Here is a 16,179-nt window from a genome sequence, read left to right as displayed (position 1 = left end):
GATTATGGTCATTTGTGACAGCAGCCTTAACAAACTAATACAGCCAGGGACCCCCGCTCTTTGAGGTTGGAGGGAGCTCTCCCTGGTGAAGGTGCATGCGCGTTCTCTTCCCCACCCCAAGCTGAGGGTCCGGGACCTAGCGCAGTAGTTGGGGTAGCTGAGAACACCCCGTTGTGCCCAAGGGCGTGGGGAGTCCTGTCAGAGGAGTCCAGAACCCGCCTCCCTTGCCCAGAACCCTAATCCACGAATCCCTGAACCTGCCTGTTGTCCTGCTCCTAGCTCTCCCGCGTCAGGTGACCCTGCTAAGGAGGACGTAAAGCAGGAGGCAGGAGGCTCCCCAGATTCCATGCTGGGCCCTCCCTAAGCCTCGAACACTCATTCTCCACCTGCCTGGCCACTCACCTAGCACCTGGCTTGCAGCCATTCTCGCCCCACCCGCACCCCCACGCCGCCTTGTTTGCAGGTGCCCTTGACAAAGGGAGACATTGAAGTCCAGAGAAGGCAGGCTACAGCCCCTCGGTGGTGGGGATGGCTTTCAGAGCCTAGCCATGGCTAATGCATGGGCTGTCATTGCAGCTTCCTGGAGGAAGGGATCAGAGCCCTGGGCCACACTGAAAACTGCGGGGGAGCAGGCAGTGTAGACACGGATTAGTTCTTGGGACACGCTGGCCTAGTGTAGATGGGACCCCAAAATCCAAGTTTAAGTAGACCCCTTCTTGGCCTTAGTTTCTCTTTTCACAGAGTAGCCTTTGACCTTCGACTCCGAGTCTGCAATAATGCTCTCAGTATTCAGGGACTTAACAAGCATTTATGGAAGGCCTGCTGTGTGCACTGAGCTGGGACTCAATGGCGGACACAACAGATGTGACTCCTGCCTTCATGGACCTGACCTTTGGGATTGTGGGGAGATGGGGAATAAGGCAGCAGGGACATGGAGGATTCCAGATTCCTATGAGGGAGGTAACAGAGCAAGGTAACATCTGAGGGTGCCGCCTTCCTTCTCCTCTTGGGACCCGGGGTGGGGATTTGGAACGAGCTCTTGGGGGTGCCACGTGGGCATGGAGCTGGCCGTGGCCCATCTGCAGCGACCTGTGGTTGCCTCCAGCTGGCAGGACTTGGCCTGGATCTGTGAGCAGTGATGTTGGCTACAAGGCCTATGAGGCGCTGATGCCAGCCTGGTGGGGGACACACAGGGGTCTTCTCCAGCCTGAGCAGGGAGGCTCGGGTATGCTGGCGATGGATGCCCAGGACAGAGTGGATGCCCTCCACAGTAGCTGTAGAGGGCTAGCTTGGGTTTGCATCCAGGCTCTTCCACTTGCTTACTGTGTGATCTCAGGCAAGTTACTTAACCTCTCTTGCTTCCCATGGGTACTGTAATGATTAAATGAACTGATGATAGTGAGCACTGTGTTAACAGTTTGCTATGATGAGTGTGAGGCGCTCACCTTGGGTCTGTTACCGGGACCGCTCAGGACCTGGAATCTGGATGTGGAGTGTGTTCATCTTTCCACGGTCCTGTTCCCTGCCCGCGGGACATGGAGGAGCTTTCTTTGGCCCCAGAACCTCGGTCTCCCCATCTGTGAACGGGGAGCTGAAACAGACTTGTGGCCACATGGAGGCGGGGGCGGGGGGAGAGGAGGACGGTAGGAGAAGTTAGCACCTATGGGGTCAGGGGCGGGGATCAGGATCTCTCCCTGCTCTCGGTCTGAGCCCTGGCCACCCTCCAGGCCAAGAGCAGCTGCCTGTTTTACAGCCCAGGAAGCAGGCCCCAGCAGGGATGAGGCCCGAGGCGTGTCTGTGGGTGCAGCCTGCACGGCCTCCTGGCTGTGGACAATGCCCCTGCCTGAGGGAGGGGTTGGGGCGGGAGAGAAAGTAGTGCTCTTGCCAGCTCGGGATGTTCCTCCAGAAACCCAGGCCGGAGGCTCCACTTACTGCCTTGGGGCTTTGTGGGTGGGGGTGTCCCTGCTGCTGAGGGGTGACCCAGATCTGAGGCAGCGAGGAGGGGCAACCTTTATCTGCAAAGTTGCTGCCTGCTGGGTCCCCCATTAAGGCCCCCGATGGCTCGGCATGGGCCAGGAGACTGCTTCTCCTTCAAGGTGAGAGACAGGGCAGGCCTATCCCAGGCTCCTGCCTGGCCCCTTCTTCCTAGTCTGAGTCTGTCCTGGGCTCACATCTCATTTCTCTTGCCTCCTTCTGGCTGGCTTGGGAGATCTCTCTACCCGCACAGGCGAGGGGACCAGAGAGTAGAGATCTGATTCCAGGGAGATTCATGGGTTAGAATTTGGGTTTTAAGGGGTTGCTATCTTAGGTGTCTTGGTTGCAGTTGGCAGACTCCCTGCTCCTCCTGCATTTAGCACAAAAGGCTCAGGGTAAGCTTCAGGCATGGTTGGATCCAGGGGTTCAGGTGGTGAGGTGCTCTCCATGGCCAATTCCTGGTAGCCTAAGACTACTCATCACAGCCTTGCAGCCCCGTGGAAGGTAAACCGGTTGTTCCCGACATTACAACGGGAGTTATGGGAGTGAGCTTTATGGGGTTGAGAAGTTAAGTGCTTGAGAGGTAAGCGCTTCCCTAAACCAATGAATGTGGCCATGGTAGTGGTGCTGCTGGGGCTGCTGGGGCTGCTGCTGAGACTGTGCTGATTGGTCGGACCTGGGAGGTACGGTCAGCCTCCCTCAGAGAGCAGGATCAAGGGTGCAGGAGGGGTTGTAAGCCAAGAAATGTAGGGTGCACTTTGCAAGGAGTGGATGCTGGGTAGGCAGACAACAGCTGCGTCATGACCACAGCCAGCTCACTGCATGTGTTGGAGATGAGCCAGCTTGGGGTCCCTGCCCAGTCCCCCTTTCACAGCCAGCATGTGTCCTTTGGGGTGGAGGGTGTTACTTAAGATTCACTGGGTAAGTGGGCCCAGCCCCTTCCACTCCCTGTTTTAATTAGGGGCTTCTCAGGCCCCCTCCGAGCCACGTGGGAGAACGTTCCTGCCTGTCACTCTCCCCGCCACCCCCAGTTCCCCTGGGCTTTGCTGGGCTCTGTCTTGTGGCTTTCAGCTGACCACATGTCAGAAGCCACAGGTCACATCCTGGCAGCCCACGGGCTGTATTTGGATGTCAGACTGATTTATTGGGTTGGGTTTATAGTCCATGTTTTTGAAATAAAAATTGTAAACCGAGGGATGTCTCAAAAGTCAGACTTTCTTTGCCTGAAAGACTTGGAAGCTGTGATCCCCTGGGCCACATTCTCGAGTGGCCATGATGCCCCTGGCTGGGGCTGAGCAGCGGCCGCCCCCTTGCCATGTCCTTCCACACGTGCAGCCCCCACCTGCCCCCCTCCTTGGCACGACTCCTGCGTGGCTGTATGTATTCCAGTTGGGGCATGGTATCCTTGGCCCTCCTTTCTCTTTTCCCCCTCCCTGTTTCTGGCTTGGGACCCTCTTCCCTGGAGCCTTGTCAGTCTTGCTCCCTCCACAAACTGATAATCAGATCCCAGGGGAATGCTCGCCACTCCTGGGCACGGAAGCCTGTGTTTTCATCTGGAACTCCTGGCTGCAGGGGCCGGAGGGCCTTTCGGATTCTTGATCACTGCTCCACCATCAGAGACTAACTGATGAATGGAAGCCCTCGGGGAAATCGAGGGGCTCCTGTGATCCACATTTGAGCATTGGAAAGAGCGGATCAGAATGGACCCTTCCCCCTTGGCCAGGCATCTGGGGGGGCAGGAGGGGCCTTCCGGCCAGGCCTGTGGGAGGTGGGCCCCTGGAGGCTGGGGCTGGGGGGGGGTGTGTGTGCATGGCCGGGCTGTTGTTGAGTGGGTGGGCTCCCGGTCCTGCAGGCCACTGCTGGCCAAGCTATTCTTAGCAGCGGGAACATTTGTCCTCCTTCACATGTGGTGGAGGACGTCCCCCAGAGATCTGCCCTGAAATACTCAGGACGACCCCATAAATTCCTCAGAAAGCCGTCCTTGAGGGCCCAGCGTGCGTGGAGGAGGGGCAGGAGGAGGCGTTTCCGGCAGCTGCACAGCTGTAGACACATTTGCCAGATGTTGATGCAGGGAGGTTGGTGGGAACCCAGAGTCTGCCGCCCCTGCTCCCTCGCGATGGCCCCCTTCACCCTCAGAGTCTTGGGGAGTGATGGGTGGGGCCGGTAGACTGGCAGTGGGTTTCAGGTCATCCCCTCCCCTGTGTCCCGGCCTCTCAGTCATCTCCGGAGGCTGCCTGGGTTGGAGGCAAGGTCTTGACTGTGGTCCCTCGCAGTGCTGGGCTAGGAGGGGCTGCTCCATAACAAGACCCCGGCAGGGCCTTTGGCAATACTGTCTCTTTTATGGGGCAGCCTGGGCAGTGGGAGCCACCACAGGGCAACACCAGCCCAGCTGGGTGCCTGGGCTAGCAATCAGGGAGGCCTCCCTGGAGGAGGGGTGTGGTTTGTTTTGTTTTTCTTGTTTTTTTAAATTTTAAATTGTGGTAAAATAGACATAACAAAAATTTTACCATCTCAACCGTTTTTTAAGTGTACAGTTTAGTAGTGTTAAGTACATTCACGTGGTTGTGCAACCATCACCACCTTTGTCTCCAGAGCTTTCTCATCTTGCAAAACAGAAACTGTCCCCGTTAAGCACAAACTCCCAATACCCTGTCCTCCAGGTCCCGGCAACCACCCTTCCACTTTCTGTCTTTATGAATCTGACTATTCTGGGCACCTCCTGTGAGTGAAATCATAGTGTTTGTCCTTTTGTGTCTGGCTTCTTTCACTCAGCAATGTCGAGAGCTGTACTCTGTGGCCCATTTACTCCTTGGTTGTTGGTTCATTCCCATCCAGGCAGTGAGGTGGACAGACCCAGGACCTGGAGCGCTGCATCCTTGACCATCCCAGGGTCCTGGATTAGGATGCAGTCACGGGCCCCCTGTGACTGGATGAGCACTCACGGTGAGTGGGCACCGTGCTGAGCCCCGACACGGCCGGCCGTGACTGGTCCCTGCTGCCCGCTCTGTTCCAAGCTCCGGGGGTGGTGGGTCAAGCCGTGTGCCCTGGCACACAGCTGGTGCCAACGCCCCACCCCCCATCACCCAGACACCAGCCTCTTCTCCGGTCTCCCCCCTTCCCTCTGCAGAAAAAAATTGCTGTTTGGAAGGCCAGATGGAAGAGCTGGGCCTAATGGAAAACACGTCCCTCCCGGGGCGCCCAGAACCTAATGAGGAAGAGCCAGGAAAAATCCGGCGTCATGTTTGTGAAACACCCAGGAGGGAGGGCGCGTCGCGCGGCAGGGGCTCTCATGTGGAACCCAGTGACCCGGCGTGCGGGGACGGTTTGTTGCGACGGTGGCTTCTCTGTCTCTTCGCTTTAAAACTGAAAGGGGGGGAAAGGAGTCCAGGAGGGAGTGATTTTGAGCAGATCTGGCTGTGGCGGGGGAGTGGGGCTGTGCGGCCGAGCTGGCCCCAGCTCTGTGGACACGAATGTACCAGTTAAATGGGAGACGGAAGCGGGCCTCCTCGGCAGCCCTGAGCTGGGCCCCTGTTCTTCTCCCTTTGGAGGGTGTGTGTGGCTGGACCTGGCTGCCTTCTGGCTGCGTGACCTGGGGCAGGTGAGTTCACCTCTCTGAGCCTCGGTTTCCTGGTCTGTTGAACGGGGCAGCCTGGTTGGGTGAGGGAAGTTGGAGCCTTCCCCTAGTGTGGGTGCCTGATAAATGTCACCTGTGGATCAGGTAGAACTGTGGGTAAACCGAGGCAGGCCGGAGGAACCTGGGGGGGCACAAAGCAGAATCTGGGAGTGGTGGGGGTTCTGGCTGTGGCTGAGGATCCTTTTGTGGGGAGGTGAGAGGTGGGGCAGGTGTGGGGGGGGTGTGTTTGGTACCGGCCTCTGGTTTTCTGTGGAAGGTTGGTGCAGGCTATGGCCGGTCCGGGGCTCTGTCCTGCTACCTGGTCATGCTTGTGGACCTGGAGCTTTTGTCCCCGTGGCCCTGGGTGGTGTTCCCCTGGAGTGTCTGAGGTGGGCTGTGCTCAGGCCACCCTGCCCACTTTGCCAGATGCCTGGACCGTGTGGGCTGTGGGATCCAGCCGAGGAGGGCAGAGTCCGGCCATGCAGCACCAGCCTGCTGCATGCCTACCTTTTTTGGGGCCTCAGTTTCCCCGCCTGCAGGAAGAGGGTGTTGAGTGAGGGCAGCCCCCTCCTCCCTCGTCCAGAACCTGCGAGGCCCAGCCCACCCCTCCCTCAGGAAGCTCTCTGTCTTCTCTGTGTTCGGGTGAGGGTCTCCCCAGTCCTGCATACCCTCCTTGCTCTGGCGACTTGTTCTGCCATTTATTTGGTGGGGCCCAGCCTCAGTTTGCTCATCTGCAAAATGGGAAGAGTGATAGCACCTGCCCAGCGACTGACATTGCCACCATCATTGTTAACTTGCCTCCCCTGCCCCACCCCTTGTATTTTAAGAAGCGGAGGCTACTTGAGCCGTAGCCCTCATTTTGCGGACTCTTCTGTGGGTGTTGAGCTTTCCATGGATCTGTCTCTCCCTGTTCTGATTCTGGAGTTTGGGACTGGAGGGGGCTTGGGGGGCAGTTCAGGTTTGGGGGTTCACGGGGGTGATGGTGCCCATGTGTGTCCCCAGCCGTGGCTGGTGGGGAGCCTCATGTGGGAGTATTAGTGGAATAAAAGTATGTTGGCTCTGGGGGTTGCTTTAAAAAGAGACCCAGAACACCGTGGACAGTGGGACAGTTCAGTCGATGTCCATCTGCTGATTTGTCTGTCACGTCTGTCCATCCATCCATCCATCCATCCATCCATCTCCTCCCCTTCCTCCCTCCCTCCTTCATCCATCCGTCCACCTGCCCCTCCTTCCCCCTCCATCCATCCTCTGTTGAGTACCTCGGTGAGGACGTGCTTTCTCTGTTGGGACAGGCCTGTCAATTGGGTGTCAGCTCTGGTTGGCAGCACTTTTTGTCCAGCTGGTCCACTGCCGTGACCCCAGTGCCTGGCACAGTGTCTGCACATCAGAGATGCTCAAATCATTCCCCGACTGGCCAGAATGGGGCAGAGACCCATTTGGAGTAGGTTTATCTTGGCTGGCCTCAGTTTGGGAGTGGGCAGATAGTACTCCTGAGTTCCGAGTATGGTGACCCCGGGCCACTCAGGGCTGCTGCTCTTTGCACAGAGCCGTGAGCAAGCCTTGGTTGGGCTCCTGGCTCCTCCTTGGGAGCCCAGTGAGCTCTCTGCTGGGTCAGTGTCATTGCTGCTGGGCCTGCCTATTTGGGAGGGCAGGCAGGGGCCTGTTTTCTGTGGGACCCTAATGGTGGCTTTAGTAGTATTAAGATTCCAGGTGAGCTGGTCCTTTTACCTGCATACGATGCACAGAGGTCCCAGGCCCATTACTCCCTGATGGGGGGCACAGCGGAAATTTCCTTTAACACAGGGGCACCAGGGACAGGCCTGATAGAGGAGACCTCGAACATCCCTGCTGCCCAGAGGGGTGGCACCTTCCTTTCTTGCTCAGAGTAAAGGCCTGTGTGAACTCATGGGGCCCTGGCTCACTCCAGTCTTACCATCCAGGCCTCCCTGCTGTTCCTTCTCCACCTCTGGGCCTTTGCACTGTCTGGTCCCTCTGCCTGGAACAGCTTCCCCAGACATCTGCATGCTTCCCTTTTCCCCTTTCTCTCCGCCTCCCCATCTTTGCTTAAAGACTCTTTCTGGTGAAGCTGTCTTGTTACACCCCCCCCCCCCCCGCCACCCTGTGTCTGCTGTCTGCTCTCCTCATGCTTCTCTTTTTCTCCATGCCACAAACACCTTCTAGCATTCCTATCATGGCTCCTGTCTTGCTCGTTAGAATGGCAGCTCAGCGAGGGCAGGGATTTGGGGTCTTTTTCTGGCTACTGCATCTCGGTACCTGCCCACGAAGGTTGCTGGAACTGTGTTTGACGGTGGTGAGCTGCTGGGGCAGGGGGCAGGGACTCTGCCTTCACCCCCCGCCCTCGGGGGCCGTGCAGGTTTCTCCGGGCTCCCTGGGGCCGCCTTCCATGGGGCTTTCTGTGTCTCGGGGCTTAGCGGAGAGCCGGATCCCGGGCGTCCGCTCTGCGCCAGGAGGCCCTGCGGAAGGTGGCAGCAGATACTTGGCCAGCCCTCCATTTTTACAGCACGCCAGAAACTAGAAACTCAAGGTGGAAACAGTCGGCTTCGTTCTGGCTGGTGTTTCCGCCACATCTTAACCTCACATCCCAGAACAGTGTCCGCACGCACGTCCCCCTGCAGCTCTGGCTGTCCGTTCTCTGGGGGCCAGGCTGTGTGGCAGATAATTGTGAGATGCCCACTGTGTGCCAGGCACTGGGCCAGGCTCTGCATTATAGCAGCGAACAAAACACGTGTTTATTGAACACCTACTGTATTGGGCTAAATAGGACACCCCCCCCACCCCCCAAGTTCATGTCCACCCAGAGTCTGGGAATGTGATCGTATTTGGAAAGAGGGTCTTTGCAGATGTCATTAGTTAAGATGGGGTCATACTGGATGAGGGTGGGGTCTGGAATCCGATGACTGGGGTCCTTATCAGAGGAAAGGACACACAGACACGAGGGACGGGGCCAGGTGATGCCTAGCAGGGCCACTAGCAGCTGGAGGAGGCAGGAAGGATCTCGGAGCTTCTGGGGGGAACGCGCCTGCCTGCACCTTGATTTGGGACTTGTGGCCTCCTGAACAGTGAGAGGATGCATTTCGGTTGTTTTCAACCATCCAGTGTGTGGTCGTTTGTTGACCACCGTCCCAGGAACCTAGCATACCCGCCATGTGCTAGGCACTCGCAGGGGGTTCAGCAGTGAAGGAAAGCAGACGTTGGTCAGGTAGCTGCTGAACGGTCACACGCCCTTCTAGATGCTGAAGAGCAGCAGCGAGGGGGCCACGGGGTTCCTGGCGCGTCAGTGTCTCTCCAGCCTGGGGCTGGGCTATCTCGGAGACTTGGGGGGTGCGGGTGGGGGTACAAGAGACCACGCCCCCTGCGTGGGACCCGTGGCTTGTTCTGGCACCCCAGAGGGTTCTGATGAGCGTGCCTGTGTGTGCACGTGCTGAGGGCTTCTCTCGGGGTGATAGCTGAGTGTTAGCTCTGAGGCTCCCCCACCTGCTGTAAGTTCCGATGTCGGTGCCCATTCGTTACGGGAAAGTTTCGGGCTTGTGCGGCGCAGACAGCTGGCCTTTCATCATCTCCAAAGGCTGGGCTCAGGTCTGAAGGCTCCCAGGCACATTTCAGCAGTCTTGGCACCTTAACGAGCACCCCTCCCTCCCACATCCCCCCAAGTCTCTGAGACATCCCAACCCCAGCCTGCTGTAACTCCACCCTCCCCAGAGCTGAAGCAGGCCGCACACGACACAGAAAATCTATGGAATGTGGCTCGGTGGGGCCTCGGGATCCTGCCTGGGGCTGGAGAGGAATGTGGGGGCAGGAGGCTCTGGCCTCACCTGGTGTTACTGGCGCTTGCCTGGACAGGTTCCCTTGTTTTTTGTTTTGTTTTGTTTTGTTTTTAAAGATTTTATTTATTTATTTGACAGAGACAGCCAGCGAGAGAGGGAACACAAGCAGGGGGAGTGGGAGAGGAAAAAGCAGTCTCCTAGTGGAGGAGCCTGATGTGGGGCTCGATCCCAGAACGCTGGGATCACGCTCTGAGCTGAAGGCAGACGCTTAATGACTGCGCCACCCAGGTGCCCCAAGGTTCCCTTGTTGAGCACCTGCTGTGTGCCAGGCCCACTGAGTGGCTGCAGGGATGCAGCAGAGAGCAAGGCAGACGAACCCCACAGCAGCGAGCTAGCTTCCTCCTGCGGATTTGGAAGCTTCTCCAAAGCCATGCCTGGACGGAACAAGGGATGTGAGGTTAGGATTGTGGGGCTCTCTTGTGGGCCGCTGAGTGGCTCTTGCGGGGTGCCGCCCCTGGGGCAGGTGTGGTAGAGGGCCACACTGGAGCCCCTGCGCTGTTTGTGGGGAGCCCCCACCGTGCGCCATTCATGGGGAGCCCCATTCCTGACCGTGCACGGGATCCCTTGGCGTGGGCAGCCCTGGCGTTCTTGGCCCTCCCCTGGCTGGCTTAGTGGCCCTGGTGCCGAGGTTTGTGGCTTGGATGTGTAAGGCGTGGGTGGGCCTCTGGTGCCCCATCTGGGGCCCTGGGGCTCGGAAGCATCCCACGCCACCTGGCTCAGCAAGTTCTTAACCTTGCCTGAGTGCCGTCTTTTCTCCTTGGAGCCCTGACCTTGCTGAGTTTGCCTCATTGAGCACCTGCTGTTTACCAGGTGTGATGGCAGCCCTTCGGAAGCATGCTGTCCTCCCAGCAGGCCAGTGGAGCAGGGCTCGTGATACGTAGCTGAAGAAACAGACTCCAAGGTGTGAGACATCCTGCCTGAGGAAGGGACAAAGGGTCCCTGCCTCTGGGTGAGCTCCATCCCGACTGTCCTGCCTGTGCCTGCTTCTCTTTCTCTGTTGCTGCTGCTCTAAGTCCCACCAGCATCCTCTCTGGCTTGGATGTCCGCAGTAGCCCCTGGGTCTCCTGACTCTCTGCATTGCCTGCTTGGAAAACACACTGACCCTTTATTTCCCCAGCCACTGTCCGTGGCTCCTCAGGGCCCTTAGAACAGAATCCATCCTTGCCGTGGCCCGTGAGCCTTGAGTGACTGTTTGCCCTCCCTGCCTTGTGCCCACTCAATGAGTTTCTCAAGCACACAGTGCCTGGTCTCACCTCTGGGCTCCCGTTTGGATGGCGGCCTCCACCCGACTCCCCCTGACTGTCTTGTGCCCGCTCTGGGAAATGCTCCCCAATGCCCCCTTGCCCTCCCGAGGCTGGGGTAGACTGAGCCTCCTTCTCTGAGCTCACAGTTTGCTGTTTGTCTGCCCCCGCGGCACCCTGCCAGGGCACCAGGACACTCTGTGGCTGGGCCCTGCCTCATTCACTCACTTGGGGCTCAGCTTGCAGTGGGGACCCCAAAGCTTCTGTAAATAAATGGGTGCCCACCACCCTTTCCTGGCCCCAAAGCCACCAGCCCCACAGTGGTTATTGGGGCTGCCGTGTCCTATACCTGTTGCAGTCTCGGTTCGCCTTCAGAACGCCTTCCAGCCCACCCCAGATCCAGGGTACCCTCCTGCCGTCCTGTGGGGCTCCCTCGTCTCCTCTTTCCCTGTCTTTGATGAAGGAGCGTCCTATTTCTTCTTGTTGTTCGCATTCAAACCTTGCTGAAGTCAGTGCTTAAATTTATCTTTCCATTCACAATGTTAGGCAAATACTACGCTTACCTAATTTTAACACATTTCCCTCACTGCGTGGCGAGCCTGGTGGTCGTTAGCAGTCCCTGCCCACCCCCTCAGCCCTGCAAGCCTCCGGTCTGTTTTCTGTCTCTGTGGGTCTGCCTATTCTGGATACTTCCTGTAAGTGGACTCAGGCACGATCTGGCCCTTTGTGACCGGCTGCTTTCACTTAGCGTGACTTTTTCAAGGTTCATCCGTGGTGTGGCCTGTGTCAGTGACTTATTTCTTTTTGTGACCAAATCGTGTTCCACTGTGTGGATGGACCACAGTTTGTTTATCCATTCATCTGTTGATGGACTTTTGGGCGGTTTCCACCTTTTGGCTGTTGTGAATAATGCTGCTGTGAACGTTCGTATACATGTGTTTGTTTGAGTCCCAGTTTTCTGTTCTTTTGGGTATGTGCCCAGGAGTGGAATTGCTGGGTCATTTGGTAATTCTATGTTTAACTTTTGGAGGAACCGCCAAAATGTTTTCCTAAAAAAAAAAAACTTTTTTTTTTTTTTTTTTTGAGCTGGCAATAAATGTGACTGAGGTTGGGAGGGATGGAAATTGGGTTTATTAAATAAGCTCGTGGTGAATGAAGGAGGCACTCAGAGTCCCCTGGCTTTGGGGACAACCTGTGTGTGAGGACACTGGGCCAGGGAGCTGCTGGGGTGACCTGTTTATTGATGGCTGAAGCCCCCCAAGCTTGGCGGTGGACACACCGTGAGTCTTGAGGGAGTGGGAAGCCAGCCAGACTCTGGCCTTGGTGTGAGGAGGGTGGGAATGCCGCCGAGGATTCTCCAGGGCTGGTTTGGAAAGGTGTCACCTCCCTGGCTTCTGGAGCCCACGTGCACTGCACGCGTGAGCATCTGGCAGAGGCCTGCCTTCTCCAGTCGGTGTTTTGTTAGGCAAAGGAAGTCAGGAAAGCTGAGGGTAAATCAGACTTCTCTGCCGCCTTCTGCAGTGCAGAATCAGATAGCGGTTTGGAAGTTGCCTGTGGTGCTCCTGGAGGAAGGCAAACAGTGTGAGCATCTCTCCCACCGAAGTGCTGGCCTCATCTCCTCAGAGAGAGGGGGCAACTGCTGAAAGCCCAGACAGAGAGCAGACTAAAATCTGCATCGCTGCATTGTATGACCGGGGTTCCCTGGGCTTGGAGATGAACTGAATCAATGGGAATTCTGGAACAGGGTCCAGCAGCAGTGGCCACACCTGCCCCTCTGCCAAGGCCAGTTTCTTGTCTCTGGGCTGCAGGACAGATGCTGCATTGCCCTTGGTGGTAACGGGCAGGGGCAGCTCTTTCCCCTCTTCTGCATCAGGGCATCACTATCACTGGGCTAGAGCTACTACAGAGACGGTTCTAGTGATAGTGACACCAGCTCATAAGAATTACACGGTACATCCTGTTGGCTGGGAAAAGCCCACGTGGGCAACTTCCTGAGGTGCTTGCAGGTGCATTGGTCTGTGACTCCTTTCTTCCCTGGGCGAGTCAGAACTTTTGGTAGCAAGTGACAGGAACCCAGGTTGGGCTGGCAAAGCAAAACACACGGGGAACTTCTCAGTTCTCCTAAACGAATGAGCAGGCTTCGATTGCCTTCAGGCATGGCAGTCATCAGGACCCAACTGTGCTCTCTACACCTGCAGCTCTGCGTTCCGGCCGGTTGGTGTCATTGTTGGACAGGCACCTGCCATGAGGTGGCCCCCAGAGCTGCAGGCTTTCATCTTCCCAGCTTAGTCCCAAGCGGAGCCACCCCTTCTGCTTCCCCCCCAGCAAAAGTCTCAAGACTGCTTCTCATTGGCCTACTTTGGGTCACATGCCCATCCCTGAACCAATCCCTGGCCCAGGGGATGCAGGAATCTGATTGGCCAGGCCTGGATCACATGACCACTTCTGGAGCCCGGAGAGGGAGCATGGTTCCGGGAAAGTACTTGCTGAGTCTACAGCAGCGGAAGATGGGGGTGGGAAGTGGGACGCAGGTAGGCCCCCAGACAGGGGTCTCCCTCCTCTGACCACTGGGATCTCTGCCCTCCCTCCCAGCATTCTTTCACATTAGACGCCCCCACCCCCCACCCCGCCACCAGGCAGATCACTAGTGGAGGATCCAGGCGTCCGCCCCCTTGGAGGAGGACAGTCGTCAGCAGCAGGGCAGGGCGATGAGAGACGCCGTGAGGTTACAGGGAGCAGGGAGTACGTTCTATTTACCAGATCGGGAGCTGCAACCCCAGACCTCCCCAGCACGCGGGAGCATCCAGGGGCGGGGCCTCTGCACCATCTTGGGTTTTCCTTAGCTGGGGGATGAGGGCTGCACGTGGCGGGGCCTGAGGGACACCCCTTTTCTAAGTGGCTGCTGAGGGTGGAGTGTGGAGGAGGCCTGGGCCGTGCCCCTGGGCTCTCGCTCCGGGCTTGGGCAGTGGAGCAAGTAGGAACTGCGGGCAGGCTGATGGAGAGGGAGAGGGGGGGATCCTAGGCAGGAAGGAGGCCCCCAGAGATTTCCGGGCAAAGGCAGCTTCTGTCTAAGGGCCTCCTCGCTCCCTCGACTTGAGTCCTTTCTTCTTCCTGAGCTCCAGTTTCCCCACCTATAAAGATATTAGACTGTTGCTCGAGATTGTTTCCAGCCTAGACCGGGGCAGAAGGCATGGTTTACCTGCCCCCCAGCAGCCATTTGGGGCCTCGCTGGCTCTTGTCCATCCTTAGCTCTTTCCCCACCGTGCCCCCCACCCCTGCGCAATCCCCTTACTCCCAGCTCTGCTCATGCACAGGGTCGCGGGAAGGCCCAGGCAGGCCTGCGGGGTCACACTGTGACCTTTGTCCTGCTGGAGCTGAACCTGGCCACCACGGCCCAGGACACTCATGTGTGCCTCTTAGGACAGGCCCCCAGCAGCCTGCCTGAACTGGGTGCTTTCGGAGAACTTTGCCTTGGTGACTCAGAAATCTGCAGAGGTCATGGGGTGAGGTCGGGTGGGTCAACAGGGTTTGGGACCCTTGGAGGGGAAGGGGCAGCACCCATAGAGTTGGGGTTCCGTGGGGTGAGGGGTGGGCCAGGAGGGCTTGGGACTCTTTGGAGAGGGGAGAAGCAGCATCCACAGAGTCGGGGTTCCACTGGCTGAGGTCTGGTGGGCTGAGGGGGCTTGGGAGCCATCTGGTGGGGGGCAGTACTCTCAGAGTGGAGGTTCCATGGGGGTGAGGTCAGGTGAGTTAAGGGGGCTTGGGAGTCATCTGGTGGGGGGCAGTGCCCCCGCAGAGCTGGGGTTTCTGTGCCTGCTGAGTGAGGGCCTTGGTTGTGGGTGGGGGCATGGTGTTCCCTGATGTGGCTCCTGTGGCAGCTGCTGGCCTGGTCTGTGGCTCAGGAGTCCCTCAAATGTCCGTTGCATCTCTTGCTATCAGTGGGCAGGAAGCACCCCGGTGTCATGGAGGAAGAAGGACCTGTGTGCTTGCGCTTCCTCAGGGACGAAAAGAACGACTAGGGAGCCCCACCAGAGTTCCCGGAGGGGCCATGGCCCTGTGGCTGATCTTGTTTCTTTTCTGGTTTTCTCTCAGGTGCCTGTGACAGGCAGGCCCACGAGCAGATGACAAGGACTGGTTTTTAACCTTGGTGGCCGCTGAGAGGGAGATTATTGGGGCCCAAGAGCCCCGGACACTCACCGCCATGTCGGGATCCACGCAGCCTGTGGCGCAGACGTGGAGGGCCACTGAGCCCCGCTACCCGCCCCACGGCATTTCCTACCCTGTGCAGATCGCCCGGCCGCACACGGTAAGTAACGGGTGTGTCTGTTCCCCGGGGCCACCTTTGGGGCCTTGTTTTCTCACCTAGTCCCCATGAGGGCTGGTGTGTCTCCAGTGGTATCCGGCCAGGGCTCACTGTGTCCCCCGAGGGGAAGTGGGTGCCACGGCAGAGACCACTGGCATCTGGAACTTCCGGTAAAATCTCTTAGCTCCCACTTTAAAGCTGGGAAGATGGAGACTGGGGCTGGGATGAGCTGGGATCTCGGTCTTTCAGAGGCAGCAGTGGAATTTTTGTACAAACATGGAGCACCTGTTCTATACTTCCCTGGTGGCCAGCCTTCCCTGGACCCCTTCTTGCTTTGGGGGGGCCATTGCTGACAGCCCCTTGCCTCCCTGATCCCTGGCCCCGGAGCTCGTTCACTGTGGTGATGCTCGGGGCTCCGAGATGATAAAGCTCATGTCGTGTCTGCAGCCCTGATTTGGGGATCTGGGGTGTTGGTTCTGTTCCCCGAGGAGCCGCCCCATCTCTCGGGGATGACCTACCTAGGGGAAGGCAGAAGTGTTCTCATGTGCCGGCCTGCACACGTGTGTGCCCTCGATCAGCTTTCCCAAGCTGCACCCTGCTCTGCCTGTCGCCCCTCGCAGTGGCTCCATTTCGTGCCTTCACCTCAGCTGCATGGTGTGGCTGTGAGGATGGGCCTTTGGTTCTGCTCTTTTGGCATTTATTGAGTACCTACTGGGTACCATGACCTTGGTTCTTGCCAGAGGGCTCTTAGGGTCTTGGGCCTCCCCAGTCAACCAACTGGCAGCACAGTGAGGAATGTGGGGCCTTGCGGTTGTAGCTGGGGGAGAGGTTGGCTCTGCTGGTGTGTGTGTGTGTGTGTGTGTGTGTGTGTATGTGTGTATGTGTGTGTGCGCGCGCATGCGTGCATGTGTACTGCTTGGCGTGGTTCCTCCTCATGAGAAGAGAGGAAGTGGTGTGGGAGGGCATTTCCATCAGCGTGTGAACCCACTGGCCCAGCGCGAGGGTGTCCCAGACGTAGCGGCCTCTTGAGAATTTGGGCTTCCCGGATGCTTTACAGAGCCAGCTGGGCCATTATGGAGTCCTGTTGCAAGAACTTGCCCCTGCGTAGAGTCTTCAGATTCTGACAAACAGCCCAACGAAAGAGCAGCTTGCATTATTATCCCATTTTGCAGATGAGGGGACTGAGGCCAGAAGATGGAACCA

At 57.8% G+C, this 16,179-nt stretch overlaps 1 protein-coding gene across 10 annotated transcripts in view; it reads left to right on the top strand.

Annotated features, from left to right (window-relative positions):
• Positions 1 to 16,179, top strand: part of NCOR2 (nuclear receptor corepressor 2) — a 368,100-nt gene that overhangs the window by 203,150 nt on the left and 148,771 nt on the right. For all 10 annotated transcript variants that reach the window (XM_057305998.1, XM_057306005.1, XM_057306004.1 and 7 more), the window contains one exon: positions 14,766 to 14,979. In XM_057305998.1, the coding sequence (XP_057161981.1) occupies positions 14,875 to 14,979 (105 nt within the window). In that variant the 5' untranslated portion in view covers positions 14,766 to 14,874. The remainder of the gene's footprint in view (positions 1 to 14,765; positions 14,980 to 16,179) is intronic.

The sequence above is a fragment of the Ursus arctos genome, unplaced genomic scaffold (genome assembly GCF_023065955.2).
Source record: "Ursus arctos isolate Adak ecotype North America unplaced genomic scaffold, UrsArc2.0 scaffold_34, whole genome shotgun sequence".
NCBI classification, from domain to species: Eukaryota; Metazoa; Chordata; class Mammalia; order Carnivora; family Ursidae; genus Ursus; species Ursus arctos.
This window is presented reverse-complemented; position numbering and strand designations above follow the sequence as displayed.